Source organism: Lissotriton helveticus, chromosome 4_1 (genome assembly GCF_964261635.1).
Source record: "Lissotriton helveticus chromosome 4_1, aLisHel1.1, whole genome shotgun sequence".
In the NCBI taxonomy this organism is placed as follows: domain Eukaryota; kingdom Metazoa; phylum Chordata; class Amphibia; order Caudata; family Salamandridae; genus Lissotriton; species Lissotriton helveticus.
In genome coordinates, this window is record NC_136063.1 from 2,102,468,059 (window position 1) to 2,102,494,162 (window position 26,104).

Here is a 26,104-nt window from a genome sequence, read left to right on the forward strand (position 1 = left end):
GATATCGGTCATTAAAGCTTTCGTGGAGGGTCTCATAATGGCAATTCCTCCCTGAGTCCCAATGGCACATCCTAAAATCTCAACATTGTACTCACACGACACATGGGTCCTCCATGTGAGCCCCTCTGCACACATACCCTTCAGTTCATATATTGGAAGGGGGCATTTCAAGTTAATATCCCCTCACTCAGGTGTCAGTGAGCTTCAGGCATTAACCCAGGAAGAACCTTTAAATAGGGGTAGGGTTGTACTCCGCACGACCCGAAATTCCTCCCTAAGGTACTGTCTCACTTACTCCTTAATCGGTCCATTGACCTCCCTGTTTTTCCCCCACAATCCGATTCAGTTGCAAAACTGGCTTTCCGTATTTTAAATCTAGAACAAGCCCTCCTACTATGTTTATGAAACCAGACCATTCAGAAAGACACAACAACTTTTTGTTGCCTTCTCCAAACTCCACATAGGAAAGTCAGGCATTTCCAGATGGATCATTAAATATATCCAGATATGCTATGCCAAAGCCAAGAGGACTCTTACCATTCCACCTAGAGCACACTCCAATCGGAAGAAAGGAGCCGCTATGGACATCCTGGGTAACATCCCTATAGCTGGTATGTGTACGCAGATACCTGGTCTACACCACACACTTTTACAAAACATTACTGTGTGGCTGTCCTAGTCCGCCAACAAGCTAATGTTGGCCAGGCAGTTCTCCGTACGCTTTTTCAAACTGCTGCAACTCCGATAGGCTAGCCATGACTGCTTTACAGTCTATACACAACATGCGCATCTACAGCGAGACATTCCTCGTACGAAAAATGTTAAGCCATAAGCATCTGTTCATGTCATGTAGTGCTGCAGATTGACATGTGCCCACCCTCCTCCTTGGACTCCTGTGGCTTTCTCTTATTATTTCCTCTTATGCACGGATATCTCTTCATATATCGCTTCGCTTCACATTCCATCCTCACCAGTCGTTCAGGAAAGCAATCTGACAATGGAGTTGATGACATACGCATTATTGATTTATTTATTTATTTACACAACTTGTAGAGGGTGTCTCGGCGCTACGGACTGGAAGGAAAGGAAAGGCCAGGAAGCAGGTGACTTATTGGTTGAAGAGCCAGGTTTTCACTTGTTTCCTGAAGGTTAGCAGGGTAGGACTAGTCTTAATGTAAAGGGGGCGCGTGTTACATAATATGGCTGTGGAGGCTATGAATCTTCACCCCATGAAGCTTTTTTGATACGAGCAGGTTGTCACCAGGAAGAGGAATCACACTACCTCACGACTCAAAACACTTTGCCAAAGAAAAACAACTTCCACACATCTGGGCCCAACACTAAATGGCAGGAGTACATAACAGCATGTGAATCTACAGCACTACATGCCACAAACAGATTGTTACAGGATAAGTAGTATTTTCCTTCCGATACACTAAGGAATATGATTTAAAGCAGCACAGTTTTGACGTCTGTACAGACATAGCTTATTCTTTGGGACAGTATTTAATTAAGTGTAGTTTTGGCTTACTGTATAGCTAAACATTTCTAATTAATACCTCTGCATGCAAAATATCTCCAGGCACAAGGCTAAATCCAGAAACTTTCAATAGCTCTTCTACGCATGTTAGGGGCAATGGCTCCATCACGCCTGTGGAAGTGTGATGTCACTGGAGCCACATAGCGCAATCCATGATGCACCAACATAAGTTTCTTTTATTCTGTGCAATCGAAATAGACACTGAGCTTGCATCTGCCGAATATTGACTTGGGGAAACTCTTCGGTCCTGATACCACTATGAGTGGTGGATCCAATATTCAGTAATGAGACATTGCTAATTTTGAGAAGCTCAAAGACCAATAATTAGTCTGCGATGAAAGAAATATATTAGCCTTGAGAAAGTGGCTTCCACTTAACACGTAGTGGCTATGAATTTTGGATGGTTGAGCTTGTGGAGAAGATTGTTAATAAAAAATTAACTTTAAACCATTTTCTGAGTTTGAGCTTGATATTTTTGGTGTTTTCTTCCTGTGGAATGTATTTATTCTATACCGCACGGTTGGTGGTGTTTAGTGCTGACGTCAGAGGTGCCAGGCAATTATTTCCTTCTGACCCCCAAATTTTTTGCATGGATCCGGAGTTTCTTCCAAGTTTCTCTTGTACTTTTCCTCAAAAATTCTCTTCACTGTGCATTGCTTAGGGAACAGTCACCTCTCAAGTCAGAGTTTAAGACCTGCTGAGACTGCAATGGAAAAATATCAATTTCAGTCCCCCATGAGGTCTGTCTCTAAAGTCATGGTCCCACTCGAGGTAATGTTAGGAGTGCAGCCGTATGCACCCCAAGGCTGTGAAAGAACATGAAGCCAAATGTTATATAACTGTTGCTTGCGAAAAACACATACCAGATTGAGGGCCCCCTTCAGGCCTAGTTTCTGCACTTCTGCCAAGTCCTTCTGAGCGAAACTAAGGAAAACACAACAAGAGAACGCATGGACACTGTTTACCTCAATGCTTCTCTAAGTCTAGAGACAAGACCCTTTTATCTTTTCCACCTTCTGCAGATTCATCCCTGCAACCAAAATTAATATAAATAGACTCAGCTGGTGGTGCTAGCCTCGCAGCCTGTTCCAGTCCCACTGCTGCTATTGTCATTTATGGCATCAGGTCTGGCTTATCTAGAGGTCCCAATACTGTGTCTTCCAAGCAATAATGGAGATATTCCAGCATTTGCGTTGGCCTAGTCTGGTGCCATGCGTCCTCTCTGTACTAAAGGCAAAACCTCTGGCAAGGACCGAAGCCATTCCAGCCCCATGACTTTTGCTGATAGTGCCATTACCACCACTGAAGGCGATACTTGTGTATTCTACACAGAACCCTGCACCAAAATGTACAACTATCCCTATAAGGTCTAGGAGATAGACCAAGAGGATAACAGAGGATGAAAGGAATAAAGAGGAATAGAGACACCTCTTCAGGCAGACTATGCACAATATTTTTGGCTCGGAATTCCATCCCCTCAAGTTGCCAAATTAGAGACATGTGGCAGTAGTGAAGCAACCAGTTTGAAGCCACCTCCTTCTTTTGATAAAGCAACCAGTTAGCCTTGCAGAACGTAAGTGGGTTGGACACTTAATATTTTACTTTATTTCTTCACAGATTCATACAGTGCATGGTCTCCAAGGGTACAGATATACTCTACATGTAAACAACATATGCTCACAAGGTCTTAAATAAAACTGGAATTGGTGACGGACAATGAGTGGGAGTATGGTATGAAAGTGTAACTGTATGGGGGAAAGGAGAGGAATACCATTAGTGGAAGAGAAAGAGTATGAGAGGGGAAGGTGCATTGAGCTGGGGGAATAGCGAGAGAAAGGAAAGAAAGAGAAGCAGCGGAACGAGAAGGGAGAGAAGATGAGGGAAGCAAGGAGACAGTTCCAAGTTAAACTATCTCTTCTGAGGTTGAAGTGTAACTCATTTCCGAACCTATTGAACAATTTGGACATTATTGACTCATGTACATTTTTAACAGGGGTGTCTTTACCAGACATCTGAAGGAAAAAATGGTTGAAGGAGATTCCTAATGCCTCCTGATGTCTTGAGTAGGGTGATCAAATAATACTGGGTTTACAAGTGGTTTGTTTGGAAGGCTAGGGAGCCCAGCTTGAATGTCTTTCTGGCCAGAGCACATCGGCAAGTATTCTGAAGATGTGCTTGAATTTCTTGGTTGAGAAGCACAGCCTGTCAGCGACAAGTTGGACAGCTTTTAGCTTGAGTTGCTGCATTGCCAAAGTCCTTTATAGAGAGTATCAGAGCATTGGCAGTCGTTTGATCTGGTTGTAGGATTGGTTTCAGGTTTTTTTAGCATCTGAAATTGGAAATTAGCGCTTTAAACAACTTTGTGAATGGCACCAGGGTTTGAGAAAGGTCTAGCGTTACTCTAAAGGAGGAAACCAATGATGACCCAGGTTGTGTGAAATCCAAAAGAACAAGGTTCTGTAACAGATCCGGGTTGATTGATTCTTTAGATTTGGTGAAAATAGAATGAATTCTGACTTTTTTAGATTGAGAAAATTATTCATTTAGGTTTGATTGTTGAGATTGCTCTCACGTATGTCTTTTAATGTTGAGGATTTGAGGTAAATTTGTATGTGCTCTAAATATTGATGGCTGAAACCACTTGAATCTGTGCAGATTTAGGCTAGTGGTTTAACATAATGGTTAAAGTGTGTGGGGGATAGCATGGCTGTTGTGGAACTCCACAAATGATGGGCCATGGGTCAGAAACATGGTTCATCAATTAATGTCGCAGAAGTTGGAGACAAACCATTTGAGGGATGTGCCTTTAAATCCGGAGCGGTGTTCGAGGAGGTTAAGTAATCTGAAGTGATCAAATGTGTCAAAAGCTGCTTTTAGGACCACTCCCCCGACAAAATGAAGTGTCCTTCGGCAATTCCCCACAGAAGTGGCCTTTTATGTTTCCATAAGGAAAGCAGCTGAAGTGTTGGAACTGCTTCTCCCTCCAGTGGAGTGCAGGGCAAATATTCTCATCAAGGTCTTTCAGTCTTCCATATCCTTAGCTGAGCCTCTACTACTCTTTCAATAAAGCACTCTTGGAACCTGTGAGAGAGGCTTGGGAAAAGCTCACTGCAGCTCCTGGAGTAAATCGCCTAGTAACAAAGATATATAAGCTACCTCTGGGTGACCCACCTGTCCTGTTGATGCATTCTTTTTTTTAAAGCCGGGGGATACAGGTGGCATCCTTCTCACAGCAGAATCATGAAGCCTTCACGGCATGCCCACATGATAGAGAATCTGAGAAATTTTAGGTGGTTGGGAAAAAGATTTTCTCAGCAGGCAGCCTGACTCCATTGCATCAATGCTTCTTCCCTTGCTCTGTGGGACATGGCTGGTACTGGTTGTTCCAAACTTGGCATGAACATCTTAAGGAGTATTTCGACAGTTTTAGTCTGTGGCAGAGAGGGCTCGGCTAGACACAACAATCTGATGCTATGCCACTGGGCTCCTCAATAGCTTTGAGCAGGCATGCTTGGCTCAGAAAAATTGCCTTTTTGAATGCCGTCCAAGTAGCGTTGAAGGATATGCCTTTCAACACAGCCTATCTTTAAAGTGACTTTGCCCTGAAGAAATTAAAGGGGGAAGAGCAACTTCCTGATATTTTTTGCATCCAGTGTCCTTCAAGGGATTACAGGCAATTTCTGAAATTTTAAAAGTTCTAAAAAGGATTTAACTTCCGACAGTGCCAACCCTCTCAGCTGCTGAATCAGCCGCTCTGCTAATACAGAGGTAAAGGTAGTGGTTGCCAGGCCTAGCATCTCTCCTCCTTGTCTTCTTCCCCAGCACCACCTGGATAGCCACTTTAATTCCTCCCCTTTCCACAGGCATGGAAGACCATAATACCAGACTAGAGGATTCTCCAAATTGTAGAAAGGGGGTGGGCCCTACCCATGCAGCAGGATCCTCCCCAAATCCCCACCCAAGTCTCTTCAGTCAGAAGATTTTCTTTGGCTCTTGTATCAGTAGGTGGCAGCCCTGCAAAAGAAAGAACAGCTGAGATGGTTCCAAAGCAGGAAATTGGGCATGAGTACTGCTCACTGTACTTACTGGCTCCCTAGAGGGAATACATTCTTAATGCTATCCTAGACCTCATAATCTTTAATTTGTTCTTCTGCAATAAGAAATTCAAGATGCTATCCCTGGCTCAGTTTCTGTTAGTGGTCAATGTAAATGATGCCCCTGGACCTGTAGGATGCGTTTCTTCACATACCCATCCTGCAGTCCCGCATGAGGTACTTTTGTAGTAGGCGTCCACTCACAACCAGATCACATTCCTCCCATTAGACCTTACTTCTGCATCTCGAGTGTCCACCAAGTTGATGACCGTGGCTGCAGCATATTTTTGGATGTGTAGGATCCCTGTGCTCCTGTACTTTGTCTATAAACTGCTTCAGGCCAACTCGCCGAAGACTGTGTTAGACCACCTGCAGGAAACCGCATCCTTGATGTCTACCTTTGGCTTTTCTATAAGTGTGCTCAAGTCTCAGTTCGAGCCCACGCATCGCATATTTCTCATAGAGGCAGTATTGGACGCTGCATTTGTACTAGCTTTCCCTGTTCCCCAGAGAATCTGGGATGTTCTGCATAAAATTCAGATGCTTTAGAAGGGAGGTTGGATTCGAGCTCACAACGCAAAGCGAAGGACCCGTTCTGTCCGATCACCGCAATCTGCTGCCCCCGCGCCGTGGAAAGTAAAGAAAAGACGGACCAGAAGCGTGGGCTCGCCTCCCGTGAAAAGCCCTGCTGTAAGCGCCTCAAATCTGCTGCACCCCTCTCCAGGACCCCAGGACTCTGCCCTTGTGAGCCTGTGTCCCCCGGAGCACCGCCAACCTAAAGAGAAGCGACCCCGTGGCCTCCGCTTCACCCTGCCCTCCAGGACGGCACCGCAACGCCGGGCAACAGCCTAGATCAGTCCGCACCGAACCCACCATCAAGACGAAAAGGTATCGTTGTTGTTCGCTTCGCACTCAACTGTGCGCTTGTGACCCGGCTGCTGAAAAGCCTTGTGTGGTTCAACCTGCCCAGTGCGCTGAGATCCCGCAGTACGAGCCGCAGAAGCTGGGTACAGCGCGTTTGACATTGCCAAGAGAACTGTGCGCTTGTGACCTGGCTACTGGTATGCCTTGTATGGTTCAACCTGCCCAGTACGCTGAGATCCCGCAGTACGAGCAGCATAAGCTGGGTGCGACTCGTACCTCTGTTTGAAGCATGGCTGAAGGTGTACGTGTCTCAGGCGAGATGCGTGAGAGTTGGTAGGGCCTACTGGTAAAGTCGTACCGAGGCGCTCCGGAGCCTATCCGCACCAACGAACTTGGTCCACACGCGGGACAGGGTGCCTAGACCATTGTGGTGTGGTATATAAATAAATAATACCGGATCTAGGTTTGACTGGACATAGCAATAACAGATAGCTCAATAAATAAGAGTCAAGATTCGAGGTAGTAGGAGTTTGCAGGTTTAATACAGCATAAAGGACAGGAACAGGACAACCTGCACAGGAATAGGATGGCAGAGCCCGGCAGCTGCCGAGGCTGGATCTGGGATGAGCGCGCTAACTTAAATAACAATACACAAGCATATATACTAAAACAGTTGCATTACAATACATACAATAGGCGGAGCAGTGGGTGTGGTCAATAGCAGTCGCGAAAGATAAGGGTGAAAGTGGGTGTAACAAGAGGCGTATACATAGACATGTGATGTAAACGTAACAGAATATGTCATAAAGGGGGCGGAAACATGGAGGGGGCTACCTAAGGAGCCGGGACTTCTAACCTAATGGTGCGCGCAAGCTGACAATGACGTGTTACTAGGAGAAGCTGGGGGCTATGACTTCTGCGCTAGGAGCAGAGACTGGAGTCTGGAGAGTCAGGGCGACATGTGCCTAAACAATATCTAGTATCTGATGTTTAGAGAACATGTTGATATAAACTAAGAGTCAGGAGGGGAGAGGCTAACAGACTCTAAGACTGGAGCATGCATTATTCTACATGTAGTGCGTGATGAAGAATATTAAATGACCATTAATACAGGATTTCTCTTACATGGAGACGTAAAGGCTAGACGATGACGGAAACTATTGATGCGATTCAGTAGTTTAGGAATGCAGAGAAGGAGGGCTGGACTGATAACTAGAATCATAACATACTCTTGGCAGACTCGTAGGCAGAGCCAGGCTGAACCGGGCACTGCGAGGCAGGAATTAAGTGAAGGGTCGAGGATACAGGTGGGGGCTGTATCGCTCCTCAGCGAGGGCTCAGGAGACAGGAGCTGAATCTGGTGTCCAGGCCCTTTTGAGGCCTAGAAACGGGGACTTTACAATGAAATAACGTGCACACTGAGAAACGTGGCAACGTAACTTTACATAGGCCTGATATTCGTAGTATTCACAAGAACTGGGAACTGGCATACTAGGGATGGACACAACTGTAATTGCGTCTTTAATCAAACATGGGGAATACATATGCATATTAATCATGCACACATAACATAAGATGGGGAACACGTAGGGACACAGAACATGGCAAAATTTACTTTTCCACATTCCCTCCTTGTCACTACGTTTCCATCAGGAAACATCAATATTCATGATACCATCTATCATTTCATACAGTATCATTTGCTTGTCTCGAATTTTCTTGGAACTGGATTTAGAACGGGACTTGGGACTAGGAATACAAGAGGTAGCACAAATGCCACAAATCGCAGGGCCACATTGTATACAGAGGCAGCAACTGAATATGATCGCTACTGCAATACCTAGAAAGGACAATACTTTCCATCCCCAGGCGGAAATTATATTCCAGAACCAACCGGACCATGTCCAGGTGCCTGGATCTTGGTGTAACATATGGGCAATTTTATGGAGTCTGGTTATAGCTGAATAAACAGACGGCGCGTTATTAGGAATGAAAATGCAGCAACTAGATCCGATGACTCTACATGCCCCGCCCCTATCGGCCAGTATGACGTCAAGGACGAGACGATTCTGGAGCACGACAATTCTCATAAAGGATTGCTCTTCGGTCAAGTTACTTAGAGCAGAAGTAGTCTCAATCACTACTGCTTCGAGTGTTCTGGTTAATCTACGTATCAGTTTACTATTCACGACAGTACCTAAGTAGGGGAAGACACCTTTATTGATATCTATATATTGTTCTATAGCAGTTTCAGTATAATCGACAATCGGGAGGTCTCTCTTGTGTCTGATATGTACTAGGTGGCAATTCCTATGGTAGTCAGGTGGGGCTAGAAAAACTGGTGGCAGTAGGAAGGCAATGTAACAGGTTCCCTCCCAATCGAGGGGCAGACGAACAAAAGCGGTCTGACCACAAACAAAATAAGAATGACGTGAAGCTTTAAAAATAGATTTCCCACTGTCACTATACTTGACAATAGTAGTACAATCACTATGTCCTACATGTACGGAACCATTCTTTTGGACACATAATTCGCCTTTGACTGGTAATACTGACATAGCAGGGAAGTCTGGAGTAGTATCAGACTGAACATTCAGGACCATGAAATTCGAAGAATAATTACCTAAATTATAAACTTCATTTTCTAGATCTAGCCCTGTTCTGTGGGGAAGACCTTGCTTGTCTGGAAAACATGTACTGTTAAGAAAGGACATATCATTTGAAGATGACGTTAACGTGGACCATGCTCCACATGAACCATTATGTGAAAATGGATAAGGAAAGAGTGGCAGAACTCCATTCGGTGTCTGGAAAGGGGGGAGTCGACCACACACCCAACAATTAGTGGCATTGCTGGTCTGGTGTGAATAATGTAACATGCGGATAAAGGAATTATTACGCATAGCAAGACGATAAGATAGTTCATGAGGAGGCAGATCACTAAACGTGTGCTCTACTGTAGAAATAGAAGACTTATTTACATGAGAAACTGGAAAACACAAATAAAAAGCATAACCTGTGCAGGTAATCATGAGGCTGAAAAACAATATGAAACTTAGAAAAACGATACATCGGATTGAGTTTTGACTAACTCTCTCACTATGGGGGTCTATTTTATACATGTCAGAAACCGGTCTAACCGTTTCACCTAGGGGAGGACTTAGACAATCAAACTGGCTGACTTATTTTACTAGACCTTAATTTTAGCTTATACTCCTGTTGCGGAGTTTTCTCTAACAGGGAGGGTTTAGTATCATTGTCTTTTGCGGGACAGTCCTTAAGAATAGTACTTTGGCAATCCTTAAAATCCTCGGAAATGTTCTTGGAAACAGTCTTTAGTCCATAAAACTTTTTCACATGAGACAGGTGGACCCAGCTCTTCCTGCCTTCCAGCTTGACGGCAGTACGGGTGGCCAGGAGGACCTGTTTTGGCTCCTTCCAGCGGGGCTCCAGCGGACTTGAACGATCAAAGTTCCTCACAAGAACCAGACTTCCGGGAACGATGTCATGCGGTGCCACCTCGGTATTGTCTGGAAATGCGGCAGAAACCTGTGAACGACAAGAGTGTAGGGCAGACATCAAGGAAGCTAGGTAATCTGTCAGCATATTACTTGAAACATCGGTAATACTTCGGGGTTTAGGTGTACCCCACATATTAGGGGGGCGGCCGAATACGACCTCGTACGGGGACAGACCTGATCTGGAATGTGTGACCATGCGCATGTAAAACAGAGCGACTGGCAGAGCTACTAGCCAGTCTACACCTTTTTCTTGACATATTTTGGCAATGCGGATTTTCAGGGTCTGGTTATGTCTCTCTACGAGACCGGCTGCTTCAGGATGGCGTACACAATGGAACTTCCACCGGTACCCTAACAAAAGGGAGATGTGTTTCATAAGCTCAGATGAGAATGGCTGGCCGTTATCAGAATATACGACTCTAGGGAGTCCGTAGCGGGGGAAGAATTCACGAACCAACTGCTTGGCAGTGGTCGCGGCTGTGTAATCTGGAACTGGATATGCCTCTGTCCACCTGGACAAAGCGCATACAACTACAAGGACATACTTGAAACCTCGACATCGCTCCATCTGAATATAATCCATCTGGAGGACTTCAAAAGGGTGGTCAGGGGGCTGGAATCCACCTTGTTCCACCGGGACACTTTTACCTGGATTGAACTGGCAACATATCATACAGGTACGGACTTTCTGCTTGGCTGCAGCTCTTAAATGCTTGTTGAACCAAATGTTCTGGATACTGTCTAACATAGCTTTTTCTCCTAAATGGGCTGGACTATGTGCGGTATTGATAATGACTTGAACCATTGAGTCGGGGAGAAACCATGTGGCTCTACCCTTCGTTACCCATCCCTGATCTGTCTGGACCCCTCCTTGTTCGGACCATTTCTTGATTTCTTCGGGAGTAGCATGTAACTGGATATCTATGACATCTTGAGTAGGGTCCTTAACTGTCATACTAGTAGTTGGATCTGGAGTATGTGTCTGTGTCGGATTAACTGACATGTCTGGAGTCTGTGCTGTAAGCTTGGCTGTGCGATCTGCTAGATCGTTACCTTGAGAAATAATGTCAGTAACTTTCGTATGTGCTTTGCATTTCATGATAGCAATAGATGTCGGTAAATGTATGGCATCTAACAGAGCTTGAATAAGGAGACCATGCTGAATCTTGGTTCCATGAGAAGTCATGAAACCTCTCTCCTGCCAGAGCACTCCAAAGTCGTGTACGACTCCGAATGCGTAGCGTGAATCTGTATAAACATTAACTTTCAGGTTCTTGGCGTGTATGCAGGCTTGTGTCAGAGCAACTAGCTCTGCTGCTTGAGCAGACAGGGTGTCAATACGGTGTGTTTCTATGACTTCAGTGTCAGTAGTCACTGCATACGCGGCTACTAGTTCTCCTGTACTTGTTCTCATACATGAACCATCCACATAAAGTGTCAGGTCGGGATCTGGTAATGGAATGTCTGTCAGATCTTGTCTTGGCTTTGTCATAATATTAACTACTTCCACACAGTCGTGTGTGGCAGGATTCGAATTAACTGACGGTAATAGTGTAGCAGGATTTAGAACGTTGCAGCGTCTGATTTCTATGTGTGGTTGGAACAGTGTCAGTTCATAACCTGTTAAACGTGCAATTGTCAAGTGCTGAGTCTGTGTTCGGTTTAAAAGAACTTCCACAGAGTGTGGAACTTGTACTGTCAAGGAATGTCCTAATACTATGGAATCACTTTGTCTGATAGCTAGTGCTGTGGCTGCAACTGACTTGAGGCACGCAGGCAGAGCCTGGGCTACAGGATCTAATGTGCTCGAAAAATAAGCACAAGGCTTGTATTGTCCTGCTTGATCTTGTGTGAGAACAGATAATGCTGTACCTTCGCGTTCTGTGACGAAAAGTGTAAAAGGCTTACTGTAGTTCGGTGTAGCTAGAACTGGAGCTTGGCATAGAGCTTTCTTTAGCTCATTGAAACTAAGTGTATGTTCAGATGTCCAAGGGAGGACAGTCGATACGGCTGCCTCCTGTGTCGTTAACTGTATTAGTGGTTTAGCTAGAAATGCATACTGAGGAATCCATTGTCTGCAGTAAGAAGTAAGGCCGATAAAAGCACGTACCTCCTTCTGGGTCTTGGGCTGAGGAAGACTCGTTATTAACTGGATACGGTCTGGTGTCAACTGCCTACCCCACTTGGACAGTAAGTGGCCTAAGTAGATCACTTGCTGGACACAGAATTGAAGCTTCGAAGGGGACACCTTGTGCCCCATCTCGGCAAGGAAATACAAGACTGTAAGTGATGCTCGCTCGCAAGCACGTTCAGAACGGGCTGTAATCAGTAGATCATCGACATACTGGAGCAGGGCAGTGTCTGTTGGCATGTGAATGTTGTCTAGTTGTCTCTTAAGTGCTTGACTGTAAATGCTAGGACTTTCTGTGAAACCTTGAGGAGCTCGTGTGAACATATAGCTCCTTCCATTTAAACAAAATCCGAAAAGAAACTGGCTGTCTGGATGAATGGGGACACTGAAAAACGCGTTCTTGAGGTCTATGACTGTAAAAAATGAGGCTTCGGAATCAATGGCTGTCAATAGGGAAGAGATATCTGGGACAACTGGGTACTGGGGAATAATACATTTATTGAGTTCTCGAAGGTCAATCACTAATCGATATACTGGGGGTGCATTTGGATCAGTACGTTTCATGACTGGAATGATCGGAGAATTACATACATTGGAAGTAGTTTCTACAACTACTCCTTGAGCGATGAGCTCGTCAATAATTTTGGATAAGGCTGCTACAGCCTCAGGTGGCAATCTGTACTGTCTGATTCGTGGCAGGACTATACCTGGTTTGAGAGTCACACGATGGGGTGTGATTTGCATAAAACCTACATCAGTTGGACCTTGCGCCCATAGATGCTGCGGAACATTGGACAATCTCGGATCAAAATCTCGTAATACATAGTGACCCTTGAAGTCACGTAGAAACAGTCGTATTCCCTCGGGGGAACAGCAAATAACTGCACCTAATTCTTTCAGTGTCCTAATACCCAACAGATTTTCTGGACATGACTTCGTAAGTAACAGATCAGTAGTGCGGGACAATGGACCTACTTCTAGAGTAACTGGCTTAGATATCTCGTTTACAATAGGCTTTCCTGAAAATCCAAGGGAAACATTTCTAGAGCCTGAGAGCGGAGCCCCTGGAACTTCGGCGTGACTGATGGTGGTCCTACTTGCCCCTGTATCAATCAGAAACTTTATGTCTTTCCCTAGTACTTGACTATGAACATAGGGACCTTCTTGATCTACAGGAATCTCGATGAGAGGCAAGCCTACCTCCCTCTCTAGGCTGTTTCATGAGTACTGTTGATACTCTGGATACTCTGTCTGTGCATACTGGTACATCTGCTGTGTAACATGCTGTGTTGCAGCAATAGGCTGCGGTGCTGGAACTGTCTGTTGTGCATTCAGTGGCTGAGAAGTCTGTGAAACTTGTTCTTGTCTAGGCGGACGTGGTCTTTCTTTAGTTTTACCAGTAGCTATATTGTGTTTCAGAACTGCACACTCGTTTATGAAATGACCTGGCTGTTTACAATAATTGCAGGTCCCTTTAACGGGAGCTGCAGGATGACTGGCTTGAGTCGGACCCCTCTTCTGACTGTCTTGAGGAACAGATTGTGCAACTAGTACTTTCATTTTCGTGTCTTTCATACGTTTTCTCTCGTGTTCTTGCTCTTCTCTGATTCTATTCTGGTGGTATTGGAGCATCTGTAACATCTGGGACGGGGTACTAGCTTGCCATGTACTTTCGACTTTCAAAACTCGATTCTTAACTTGTGGACTTGAATTCTCGACTAATTTAGTATCAAAAAGATGAGGGTACGACTCACTACTCGTCTTCAAGCCACTGTTTATAATAAAACATTTCTCAAATCTAGAATAAAAATCACTAGTGTCTTCGTCTTGTTTCTGTTTACAGGCTGAGATTGCATCCCAGTCTTCCTTTTTAGTGGCTAATAACCTGGGCAAAACTTGTATTAACAGTTCTGGTAATTCTTTACATTTCTCTCCAAGACCGGTACCTGGTACTCGTATCTTATCTTCAGCTTCTAGAACTGCCCAATCGATCTTTTTCTCTCCCACCTCCCATTCTTTTTCCTTGAGTTTCTCGTATACCCCTGCGGGCAACAGGACCTTTAGCATTTTAATAATATCTGGATACGTGTATTCTCCCATACGGAGCATGTCTTTTAATTCTCGGTGGAACCCTGCTGGATCTTTGTCATGACAAGGAATTAATTTCTTCATTTCTAAGAGTTCCATCTTTGTAATTGGGGTGTAAACAAATACTCGTTGCATTTCACCATCTGCTGTCCTGACTGGGTGTACTTCTCGCAACGGATTCTGTCTATCTATGTAAAACGGTTTACTTTCTGGGGGTGAGACATGAACAAAATGCGGGTTCAGGAACGTTCTATATTTGTGGCGCTGTTCTAGAATGACACTAATTAAATCGGTACCTAAACCTTTCCATCTATACTGGAGTAACTCGTTCAGGACATCGTGTAACGGACCTGGATCAGAATGTTGACCCTCATACAGAGTAATGAGGTGCTGGATCATATACATACCCACCAGTCGTTGCTCGGCTGGGGGCAGTTTCAGAAACGTGCCACTATTTCATCTGGAAAAGTGGTAGAATCAGTAATCCATCGGACTGCTGATCGGGCTAGTTCTTGTTCATGCATAGTACTTAACTTACTATAACCGATTCGTGATTTCAGAATATGATCGGTAGCTTGAAATACTTGTTCTAGAGAACCTTGTTCTGGTGCTGGGTGATGAAAAACTGACTTGTGTTCTAGGCGTAAATGGCGGTCTGGAAATCTAGATTTTCCTACATACGCTATTCTGGCGGGATTCTCGTCGTCTACCTCTTCAGTAGAAGAGTCATTCTCTTTCTCGCTTACTTGTGCTGCTTTACGTTGTTCGTGTAACTTTATTATTTCCTTACGAATTCTCTTGTACATACTCTCTATACTACTGATAGTTCTGTGTTTACCCTCGGCTATATTATCACTCCACCTTGTCAGGATTCTCATTTCGGCCGGATCTTTGGACGGGTAATCTTGTTCTCTTATTAAACAATTAATCAGAAACTTTAATAGCATGAGCTGGATCTCAGCTTTCCTTTGAGACATGGCTTCGCCAATACTTTCTGGATCATCCCCTGTACGGATGAAACGATATATTCTGTCTAGATCTTCTTTCATATTCGGTAGGGTGTCCAAATACCCGGTCACCCGTCTTACACGGATGGAATATATAACTGTACTATCATCACCTGCAACTGGATCATAGCGGCATTCAGTAAGAGCTCGTCGGATATCTGCAACGGACTTATATTTGGGCGTACGCTGTAACGCACATTCATGTAACTCGACTAACGTTACTCGTTGGTGTGGTGGCGGGGTACCAGGAGGACCTCCTCCTGCGGCCCCTAAACTGGAATCGTCGACTGATACTCTTCGTACTGGCGCGGCGGGAAGTTGTAATGTAGGCTGGACCGGGGGTACCGTGGCAGGTACTCCGGTGTCTGGAGGAGCAGGAATTACATGATTTACAGGGACTGGCGGAACAGGATTTGCATATTCTGGGACTGTGTCGTCCAAGTAGGACGAGATGAAAATATCAGCTGCGGTCGGTTTGTGACGTAGCTTGGTCGGAACTAATGGTGGCGGAAAATTACTGGATGCCTCCGGGGTCGCTTTTGGCAAGCCCTCGGCAAGAAGAGGATACATACCCTTAATGAGGGCATTCCTCTGTCTGTCTGACTGTTCGGTTTTAACTCGTTCACCTATCTCGATTAATTCCCTTTCTTGGGCTCGTTCTAAGGATTCTCTACTTAATTCTGACTTTCTGATTTCTTTTTCGGTTCTTTTATGAGATTCTTTGCGCCATAACTCGATGGCATCTTTCTGTGACTGTCTGGCTTTCTTTTTCCATAATGCTTCTTCTACTCGCATGATGCACTCTGCATCCCATGTACCCGATACGGGCCATCTATACTTTTCTTCTAACTGTTTGGTATACTCTACCCATAAATCTAGATATAATATGGCACTTATGCCATGCTTCTGATACATAAAGTGACCTGGACTGTCCCTAGGCGGGACAGGAACTGCTTCTTCTAACAGACCTTTTCTAGTTCTTAACTGACGTAGTCTGGAAAATAACGGCATGACTGAACTGTAATCTGGACACAATATAATACACAATGAACACGATAATTACACCACTTTCATACCACGACATTAAAATACATGAATGACATTTAAAAATAACAGTCTGAACAGAATACTACTTGGAACACATGAATCTTTTCGGGAACAGAACTGACTAGAACAGAAACTAGATGCACTGCTGAAACAGTACGAAACTTACCGGTCTCATAAAGAGACACGTCAGGACCCGCATCCACCGAAGTGGACACTTCGTTTTGGGATCTGTGTACCACCAAACCCCACGGACCAGAGACAATTAGATTGACCCTGTCTAGATACTACCCCAGCAACGGTACTCACCGGGCAGCAAGAACGGAAAGCCTCGGACTGGACTGGACTGCTTCGACGCCGGACGGACGAACTTCGGACTTCTGTTACGGGTGGGCCTCCGGACACCTCGGACCTTGGACTCTCGGCTTGGGCTCTGGTCGGGACTCGCCGCGTTCCTCCACCGCCTCGTCTGGATGCTGGACCGCAACCTCCGTCTCCTCCGTGGGCCTGAGGGATACTTGAAGCAGAAGTATCTGCACGTGGCCGGTATGGTTCCGTCACGGCTGCAGAGGGTCAGGGGGCATACGTGGCTTCACCGGCGCGTGGGGAAAGGGCAAGTCCCTGTTCGGGCGCCATTATGTGGTATATAAATAAATAATACCGGATCTAGGTTTGACTGGACATAGCAATAACAGATAGCTCAATAAATAAGAGTCAAGATTCGAGGTAGTAGGAGTTTGCAGGTTTAATACAGCATAAAGGACAGGAACAGGACAACCTGCACAGGAATAGGATGGCAGAGCCCGGCAGCTGCCGGGGCTGGATCTGGGATGAGCGCGCTAACTTAAATAACAATACACAAGCATATATACTAAAACAGTTGCATTACAATACATACAATAGGCGGAGCAGTGGGTGTGGTCAATAGCAGTCGCGAAAGATAAGGGTGAAAGTGGGTGTAACAAGAGGCGTATACATAGACATGTGATGTAAACGTAACAGAATATGTCATAAAGGGGGCGGAAACATGGAGGGGGCTACCTAAGGAGCCGGGACCTCTAACCTAATGGTGCGCGCAAGCTGACAATGACGTGTTACTAGGAGAAGCTGGGGGCTATGACTTCTGCGCTAGGAGCAGAGACTGGAGTCTGGAGAGTCAGGGCGACATGTGCCTAAACAATATCTAGTATCTGATGTTTAGAGAACATGTTGATATAAACTAAGAGTCAGGAGGGGAGAGGCTAACAGACTCTAAGACTGGAGCATGCATTATTCTACATGTAGTGCGTGATGAAGAATATTAAATGACCATTAATACAGGATTTCTCTTACATGGAGACGTAAAGGCTAGACGATGACGGAAACTATTGATGCGATTCAGTAGTTTAGGAATGCAGAGAAGGAGGGCTGGACTGATAACTAGAATCATAACATACTCTTGGCAGACTCGTAGGCAGAGCCAGGCTGAACCGGGCACTGCGAGGCAGGAAGTAAGTGAAGGGTCGAGGATACAGGTGGGGGCTGTATCGCTCCTCAGCGAGGGCTCAGGAGACAGGAGCTGAATCTGGTGTCCAGGCCCTTTTGAGGCCTAGAAACGGGGACTTTACAATGAAATAACGTGCACACTGAGAAACGTGGCAACGTAACTTTACATAGGCCTGATATTCGTAGTATTCACAAGAACTGGGAACTGGCATACTAGGGATGGACACAACTGTAATTGCGTCTTTAATCAAACATGGGGAATACATATGCATATTAATCATGCACACATAACATAAGATGGGGAACACGTAGGGACACAGAACATGGCAAAATTTACTTTTCCACAGTGGGGACAAGATTAACCTTTGAAGGGTCATTTTGAGACCCAGGGGCACTAATTTAAGGTACTAAATATTGCATTTAAAGAGCCGAATATTGCATTGAAAGAACTGAATTTGACCATTAAGAACTGTGGCATCCTACCAAGTAACTGGAATCATTTTTAAAGTACAAATGCCCCTTATGCAACCTCTCCGCTCCTACTCTTTCCAGCTTCTGTCCTCTGCCCTCCCTTGCCCTTTGTCCCCACCCTGTTTTTCTGTGAACCTTAGACAGACTTCCTCTCATCTCTACGGTTGTCTCTTCCCTTATCCTCACTCCCTCTCCTCCCTTACCCCCCACTACTTTCTCTCGCCTTTCACTCCTCCCCTAATTGTATTGCTGATTGTTTGATTTAATGTTTACTTGTTGATCTTCTAGTATATTGTTGAACCACATTTTTGCACTTCCTGTCGTCTCTCCTATCGTCTCCTACCGCATCCTCACTCTATTTATGTCTCTCCCTCCCTCCTCTCTCAATGTTTTGAGACTGAACTATTTTGTCTGATGACCGATGGAGCTACTTGGTTTAGCTATAGGCGAGATGGGCCTTGGATTCCCTCCTTGGTCGTCACCTACCCAGTCGGTCTTTAGGCAGACTTCTTTTCGTCTCTCCTTATTGTCTCTTCCTAGCCCCTATCCTCTCTTCCCTGAATCTCTCCCCTTGCCTGCTACTCTGCCTACCCCCTGTCCTTTGTGCCCTTTGACTAAGCACTCCTTCTCCCCTTGTTGGGGAAAGATCCAATATTTATACTCTGGAGTCTCAGCGAACCCGCTGAGTGAGTCCACTGCACCAAGGGAGCCACTCACACTTGAGGTATGGTATGGCACCCCTTGCCAAAGCACTCCCTCTCCCCTTTTTGGGGAAGGATCCAGTATGTAGGCCTTGGAGTCTCAGAGACCTCTCTGAGAGAGTCCACTGCGTAAAGTGAGCCTCTCGCAATAGAGATAGGGAAGGGATACCACTTCCCTTGGGATCACAGCTTACTGGACTTTGGACGTTGCCTTGACTCGTCTACCAGTTTGTGTCCCCGTCACCCTTCCCCTCTTCTCCCGATGCTGTGTCTCTCACCCTCCCCTCCCCTTTCCCACCTTCTTTATCTGTCTACTTCCCCATCTCCAACACCCCTGAATCTCTCACCTTGCCTTCTTTTCCCCTTACGTATTTGTGCTTATTGTTTTTCTCGACCTTACAAGTAACTATGTTGCCATGCTCTAAGAACTGTGTAACCTTTGTAACGATGTAACCTGTAACTATGATCTGATGCTCATGTAAAGCGCTCTGATACCTCCGGGTCTAGCCAGCGCCATATAAAACTTTTAAAATAAAAATAAATGGTCCTCAGCCTGCTGAGTCTGCTGGCGTCCTGCATCCTCCCAGTCACGTATGCAAGTAGCACATAAGGGGTCTCCATCAGTGCCTCTGCAGGCAGTGATTCCAGCATGTGGTAGATCTGTCAGACCCCATCACGGTCTCCCAGGTCACTGCGCCTGATCTGGTCTGCTGGTGAGATAGAGAATGCACGAAAAAAACAATTGCTGATGGTTAGTCACATTTTTAGGGGTTTCGTTTCTTACACCGCTACATTGCATGCAGTGTAGTTAAAAAGTGAGTCTCTTCAATTTACATATAGGTACAGCATTGTTTTACACTTTTATAGAGCCTGTTACACATGGATGAAGGAGTACTTGAGTATACTAATGACATTTTACACTGGCCATACTAACAAAACAAAGTATTTTACGAAAAGATGTTTTAACATAACTGCTGTGACATGCGTTACTCAATGTTGTAAATGAAACTTGTTTCACGGTTTATTGACTTCTCTAGAATGTGAACTCATTAGCCCTCCCTCTATGGCTACATGATAATTCAAAGGCATTAAAGTTATTTCATTACTGTACATATGTTGACTATATATTTGAGCTCAAATGTTCTTAGTTCTGCGAGTAGGTGATCCCATCCAGATTGCTTGCATTTCTATAATCGTAATTGTGTTTCTTATACAATGAATTCTGGATTACAAGTAGCAAAAAAATACTACTGAGTGCTGCTTCTGAATCATCCTAAGTTTCTTGAAAATTGAGCGGAATACTTCTCAAGTGCCTGTGATTTGCTTCCTGCGGTAGAAGATGTGATTTTGGGTGCTCAATATCTTTTCATTAAGTACGTTAATTTAAGGTGCTTTGTGACTTTATATGCTGGGGAAAAGGTTGATCCTCTTCATGCCAGTTTTTCCAAACCTTTAGGTTTGTTTTTATCTTTGACCCAGAAAGGTTTTGCCTCGGTCACGTCAAAAGTTACTTGTCATCCCTTTTGGTCATTCTCCGGTTGCCTCGTAATTAAATTAACAGTTGTGATGTATATTCTGAAGGAACAAATACTCATATGTCTGCTTTCTTCAGCATGCCTCTATGGAACTTGAATTTGTTCCTTGCTCTTCCAATGGTGTCTCAATTTTAGACCTTGAACAGTTGTTCTCAGACTCTTTGAATTTTATTTCCACGCCCTCATCAGTGCAGAGCGAATATGTATTTTGCAGTTATTTTTCAAGCAATAATTTAGTCACAATATTTACGTTTGGGCAGTGGAACGTAGTTGCTGTTTTTCAAGGCAAGGACTTATTAGCCGTTTAAATATAAATATTATTATAAGACACACCTTCTCTGTTATAGGTAGAGTAAAATTATCTATCACTCATAAAACAAGTATTTGGCAGCTGAAATAATTCAATTAGATTGCAATTTGGAAGTATATGCAACAATCATTAGTTAGTAGGCATTTATGGAGGAAGTGCTTCATTTTCAGTTTATGCACAGTATTTGAGTATATAATAATCATGCTGCAAAAGATATAATTTATTTATCTCTAACTGTAGTGACATTTGAATGACTATTGTTCCCTCTGTAGATTCTTTGTCGTTTAAACTTTCTAGCCACGTGCAAGAAGTTGTAAAGGTTTAGGGGTTGCAGCAAGAGTTTGTTTCTGCCTGTCCTTTCAATGTTTGAGTTTCATGAGAAAGTAGATTCCTGATTCATATAGCTGGTTTTGTTTAATAAGACAGGGGGCAACCAAAAGTGAGGATCTGTCTCGTAACTGCCACTCGTGTGATAGGGAATTCTATAGACTGTTTTCCAAAGCATCCTGGTCCTGATGCCTCGGAACGAACATATAGAAAGTGAAAGGTTTCATAATGTCTCTCCGGCACACGTCTTAGCACGGAATGAGGATCACTGCACGGTGGCTATGAATTTCCATATTCCAATTTGGTCTTGCTCACTCCTGCCTTATGTCTCAGGTTTTTACAATATGTTAGTGATAATTGCACCTTTGCAGCCGCAAGGAGGCTCACTTGTTTCCTCACCTGGACGACTGACACCTGAATGATGTGCGCTGCTTGATTAATTGTAGTTCGTAACATTCCTACTGCACAATTTGAATGTATTCTAAAACTCCTCCCCCCAATACTCATATTCTCCATACGAGGTGTTTGCTGTTAAGACACATCCATATTAGATAACAAAATGTTTAACTTTAGGTGAGAAGTTGTACTTTCCAACTGGATGGTGGAATAACACAGTATGGTCATTTTTATCGGGTCAAGTTGCAAAATTAATATTACAGGGCAATTTCCTCTTCTTGATAAAGTGTTCGAGATCCCATATATAGGGCAAGAGATTCCAGTATTTAATGTTTTCCTTGTGTTCGTGAAATTCAATAATGAACAGTTGCTAATGTGCAATATATTATGAAGGTAGAATGATTTAGGGTGCTTATACGTTGAGGGGACGCTTGTTTGCTAGTCCGTTATTAGTGAAATAGATAAATATTCTGTACATCTTTTGCCTCTTTCATAGGCCTGCTGTTCCCTCAGATCATTCACTTTCACCCTGCGCACGTTAAATGCAAAGTTTCTGGCTGTTACTTTTTAAATGTCGCTTAATGTTTATTTCTTTTTACTTTGTTTCTCTTTGCTAGGATTTCCTCATCACTCAGCTTCTCAGAACGCTTCTTCGCCTATTAATGTGGATTTTGATGCCGTATTTGGAGCCAAAACAAATCCACAAGATAACCAAACAGCCAATGGTAAAGTGTTATAGATCTATTAATGAAATGAGTTTGATTTGTAAAAATATTCCCAATTTAACAATGGATGTGCCATGATTCAGGAACATATTCAGCCGTTCTCAAAACGAACAAATGTTGATGCAGATCTATTCAACGCTTTTACTATGTCCACAGTAAAGACTAATCCAGATGGGAAAATAGAACAGAAAGGAGTGTGGTCAATGATAGAAAGAACAGCGAGGGACGAGTATAAGAGTGACTCACAATCTCGGGGCAAAGCCTGTAGCTCTGGCTTATTTGTTGTGTATAAGTACAAACATTTTTAACTTTGTATTTTTAAAATTGTAGTGCTCATTTTTACTTGAAAAGCAAAATAAACATCACCAGATGTAAGAATACAGCACAGGATGGGCTGTCAATCCTTGTAGAGACGTAATCATTGTGTATTCTAAAGAAATTATGGGCTTTAGCCTGAAGCACCTATTTGAGCTTCACTTTTCATTTGGCACATGTCATATCTGAGTAGTTCAGCCATTCATGTAGTTCTATATGTCAAAGTATGAAACAGACGCCATGGAGATGTCAGACACGTTCATGTAGTTCTATATGTCAAAGTATGAAACAGACGCCATGGAGATGTCAGACACGTACTTCAGGCATAATTTCCTTTTTTGCCCTGCCATCCACTTGAAGGTGAGCATCCTACTGACAACATTGTTGGAAACAAAGCACAGACCATCAACCTAGTAAACGTCCAGGAACATACATTTTCCGTTGTTTTATAAACAATTATTATTAAGATTTTTTACAATATCACCCAGACTGAGTCGCACGTCTTTTCACAGCTAGCAGCCAAGCATTTTCAGTTAATATTGCTTCCAAAGCCATGCCAGATTTTGTAGTTGTATATTTCTTTAACATTGGCATATCACTACAATTAAAGACTTTTTGAACCCTACTATGTTAATGGATGAGTCTAGCTCATCGATTCATACTTCAGTTTTGCAGATTATATTCCCCTCACCTTTGCATTGTATTATCATTCACTCGAGTTTCCCTGGAGAAAAGCAGTGGAGCTGCCTGAAACATAGTGTGGTGAAGGACCTGCCTTTTTGATGTACATTATAATCCGTTTGCATTGGATGCTGGAAAGTAAACCCCTCCTCTAGGAGTGAAACTCCTCAGTAACCCTGTTTGAAGACTAACCTTGATTGGAGACTGAGACGGGGTTTTGAAAGTTCAGCTAAGGTGATGTTTAAGAAATCTATTAAAAAAACTCTGGCACATGTCGCAAGAGCGACTGAATGAGCACTGTTTATTATGAAATAGCTTGGTGGGTTTAAGACATGCTGCACAGATTCCTACGTCCCTTGTACAGAGTTACTATCAAGGTTTAGGTTATAACTAGAGTTTCAGCGGTCATACAGGGCCCTTTGACTTGTATCTCAAACCCATTTCCAATCCCACAATTCTGTCAAGATAGCTTTCTGCTGGACAGGTGCTAGAACCCAACAAAAACAGATAGTGGAACTTTGACTAGCTGGGCTAAGGTGGAGCTGGAAAGGTTGGGCAAACGTCGTGGGGTAAAAGATATTAACTGTGCAATTGTTCTCCCTGCTCTTCAAAAGAACAACCCTTGTGTATATACTATACCAAATTAAGGTATAGTGTGCAGAGAGTTCAGGGAGTCCCCAGAGCTATTTCAGAGGCTAAATTAGGTGAGTCCTACCAGCTCTCTTTGGGGGTAGTGTGGGCGAGCAGTTAGGCTTATCCAGAGGGTGTGTTAAGCATTTATTGTATTTACGCAATCAAGATTGATGGCACACGCTCAGAGACTGAATCCAGAACAATTATTAAAGTATAAAAAAGATCTTCCTCCAGACATACTGCAAGACCAGGTAGGGAAGGAAGACCCTGGGGGATTTCATTGCTCAAAATTGGATGACAGCGGGAAGCCGCCCAGTAGAATGGGAAGCCCTTAAAATGGTCCTGAGTGGGAAGGTTTGTGAGTCTCACATGTGGAGTGCGACGCACTCTCCAGGAGACACTACTTAGGAAGGAACGTGATTTGGCTGCCTTGTAAGGGGAGGTAAAAGAGGGAGAGCAACAGCAAGACACTGAAACAGAATTACTGAGACAAGTCATGGAAGACTTTTAGCATGGATCTTTAGGCGAGAAACGCCTCAAACGGAGGTGCAATACCTTTCAAACCCCAAAGGACGAGAGGCACACACACCCAGAACCAAGATAGCAGTGTTTAGGGGGCATCTTGAAAAGGCCTATACTAATCTGGGAGACCCGACCCAAGAAGATCTAGATGAGTACTTGGGGGAACTGCAGCTCCCACAAGTAAGTGAGGAAGGGAGAAACATTCTAGACGACCCACTGACAGTGGACGAGATACAGTGTGCTATTACATCCCTCCCATCCGGGCAGTGACTGGTTTACAGCTGAGTTTTCAGCATTTTCAACAGTGGCAGCCCCCTGTCTACAAGAGGTAAATGTGAAGGCACTAAAAAAACAACAAAAAAAAAGACGCTCCCACTCTCCTTTCGTAGTGGTATCATAACAATGATCCCAAAGCCAGATGTGTGAACCTTCTGATTCGGCCTCCTATGGCCCAATCACAATGCTAAACCTAGACATGAAAATTCTATGTAAGACCTTGGCTCAAAGACTGGAACCATAGATGGGTAGTTCAATCCACACAGACCAGTGCGGATTCATACCTGGCAAGAATACAACAATGAACCTGTTGCCATCCATGAAGTTGAGAACAGTGAGCAAGATTTTGCCTTGCTTTGGGATACAGATTGGGGACAGAGCACACCTGCTTTCCTTGTATGCAGATGACACCTTATTTTATCTGACGACACTGACTGTTTCAATCCCATGCCTACTGCGACACTTCGAGGCATTCAGGGAAGTCTTCGGACTACGAATCAACATGACCAAATCCCTGATATTTCCCATGGGTGCCCTGCGGAATCAGGACCCCATAAGGCTACTCCCTATGCACCTGAAATAGGAGACAGATCAATTTAGATACTCGGGGAATATAATCACCCATGCCGCACAAAAACAGAAGCAACCTAACAAAGAGCAGGTGACAAAGGGGCTGACTATCTCAGTCTCTTTCTGGAATAAGCTCCCGTTGTCCCTCATGGGGTGCATAGCAGTGGCCAAAATGGTATTCCTACCGAGATGCAGCACTCACTAGACACATTACGAGGTCGGTGTTAAAAAAACTTCATTCCTTGCTATTAAAAGTGGTGTGGGTGGACGGCAGAAACAAAGTGAGCCGGAGTCACTGCAACTGCCAGTGGAGGAAGAGGGGCTGGCACTCGCTAACTTGGAGCTGTATTATATGGTGTCTCAGCTACAGCTCACTGGCTGACCGATTAGAATAATTGGGGAAAAGACCTCCTAGCAGACCACAGTAGAGAAAGAACTCCGCCTCAACTACTACATGGAAGGGCGGAGGGACAAATAGAAGGTCCTTACTTGATCAGACACAATGCAGTAGTGTGGGAAAGAGCAGTGAGGTTGGTCCAGAAGCGCGCCCCCTTCGCGAGAGAATTTGTGTTCTGGGACGTACCGGCTTTCCTCCACCTGGCGTCAGAGGTGGATGTCACTGGTTGAAAAGACGCGACATGTGTTACCTTGGCAGACCTATTCCCCAATGACCTGCTCATCACTTTTGACAGCACAGGAAAAATGTGAGGTGGGAGGGGATAATTCCTATTCTATGCAAGCATCACTAACACAGTTTGAGATATTTGGCCCACAAGCCCCGAAGCTCCTAACTCTTCGGCCCTATTCCGGGCACTCCCGGAACTTGGTGGGGGAAGAGACTTGATATCCCATCTATACAAAGACATGA

The 26,104-nt window shown here is 44.3% G+C and overlaps 1 protein-coding gene across 8 annotated transcripts in view; it reads left to right on the plus strand.

Annotated features, from left to right (window-relative positions):
- Positions 1-26,104, plus strand: part of LOC144829535 (phosphatidylinositol-binding clathrin assembly protein-like) — a 995,507-nt gene that overhangs the window by 514,275 nt on the left and 455,128 nt on the right. For all 8 annotated transcript variants that reach the window (XM_078688772.1, XM_078688773.1, XM_078688774.1 and 5 more), the window contains one exon: positions 22,132-22,239. In XM_078688772.1, the coding sequence (XP_078544898.1) occupies positions 22,132-22,239 (108 nt within the window). The remainder of the gene's footprint in view (positions 1-22,131; positions 22,240-26,104) is intronic.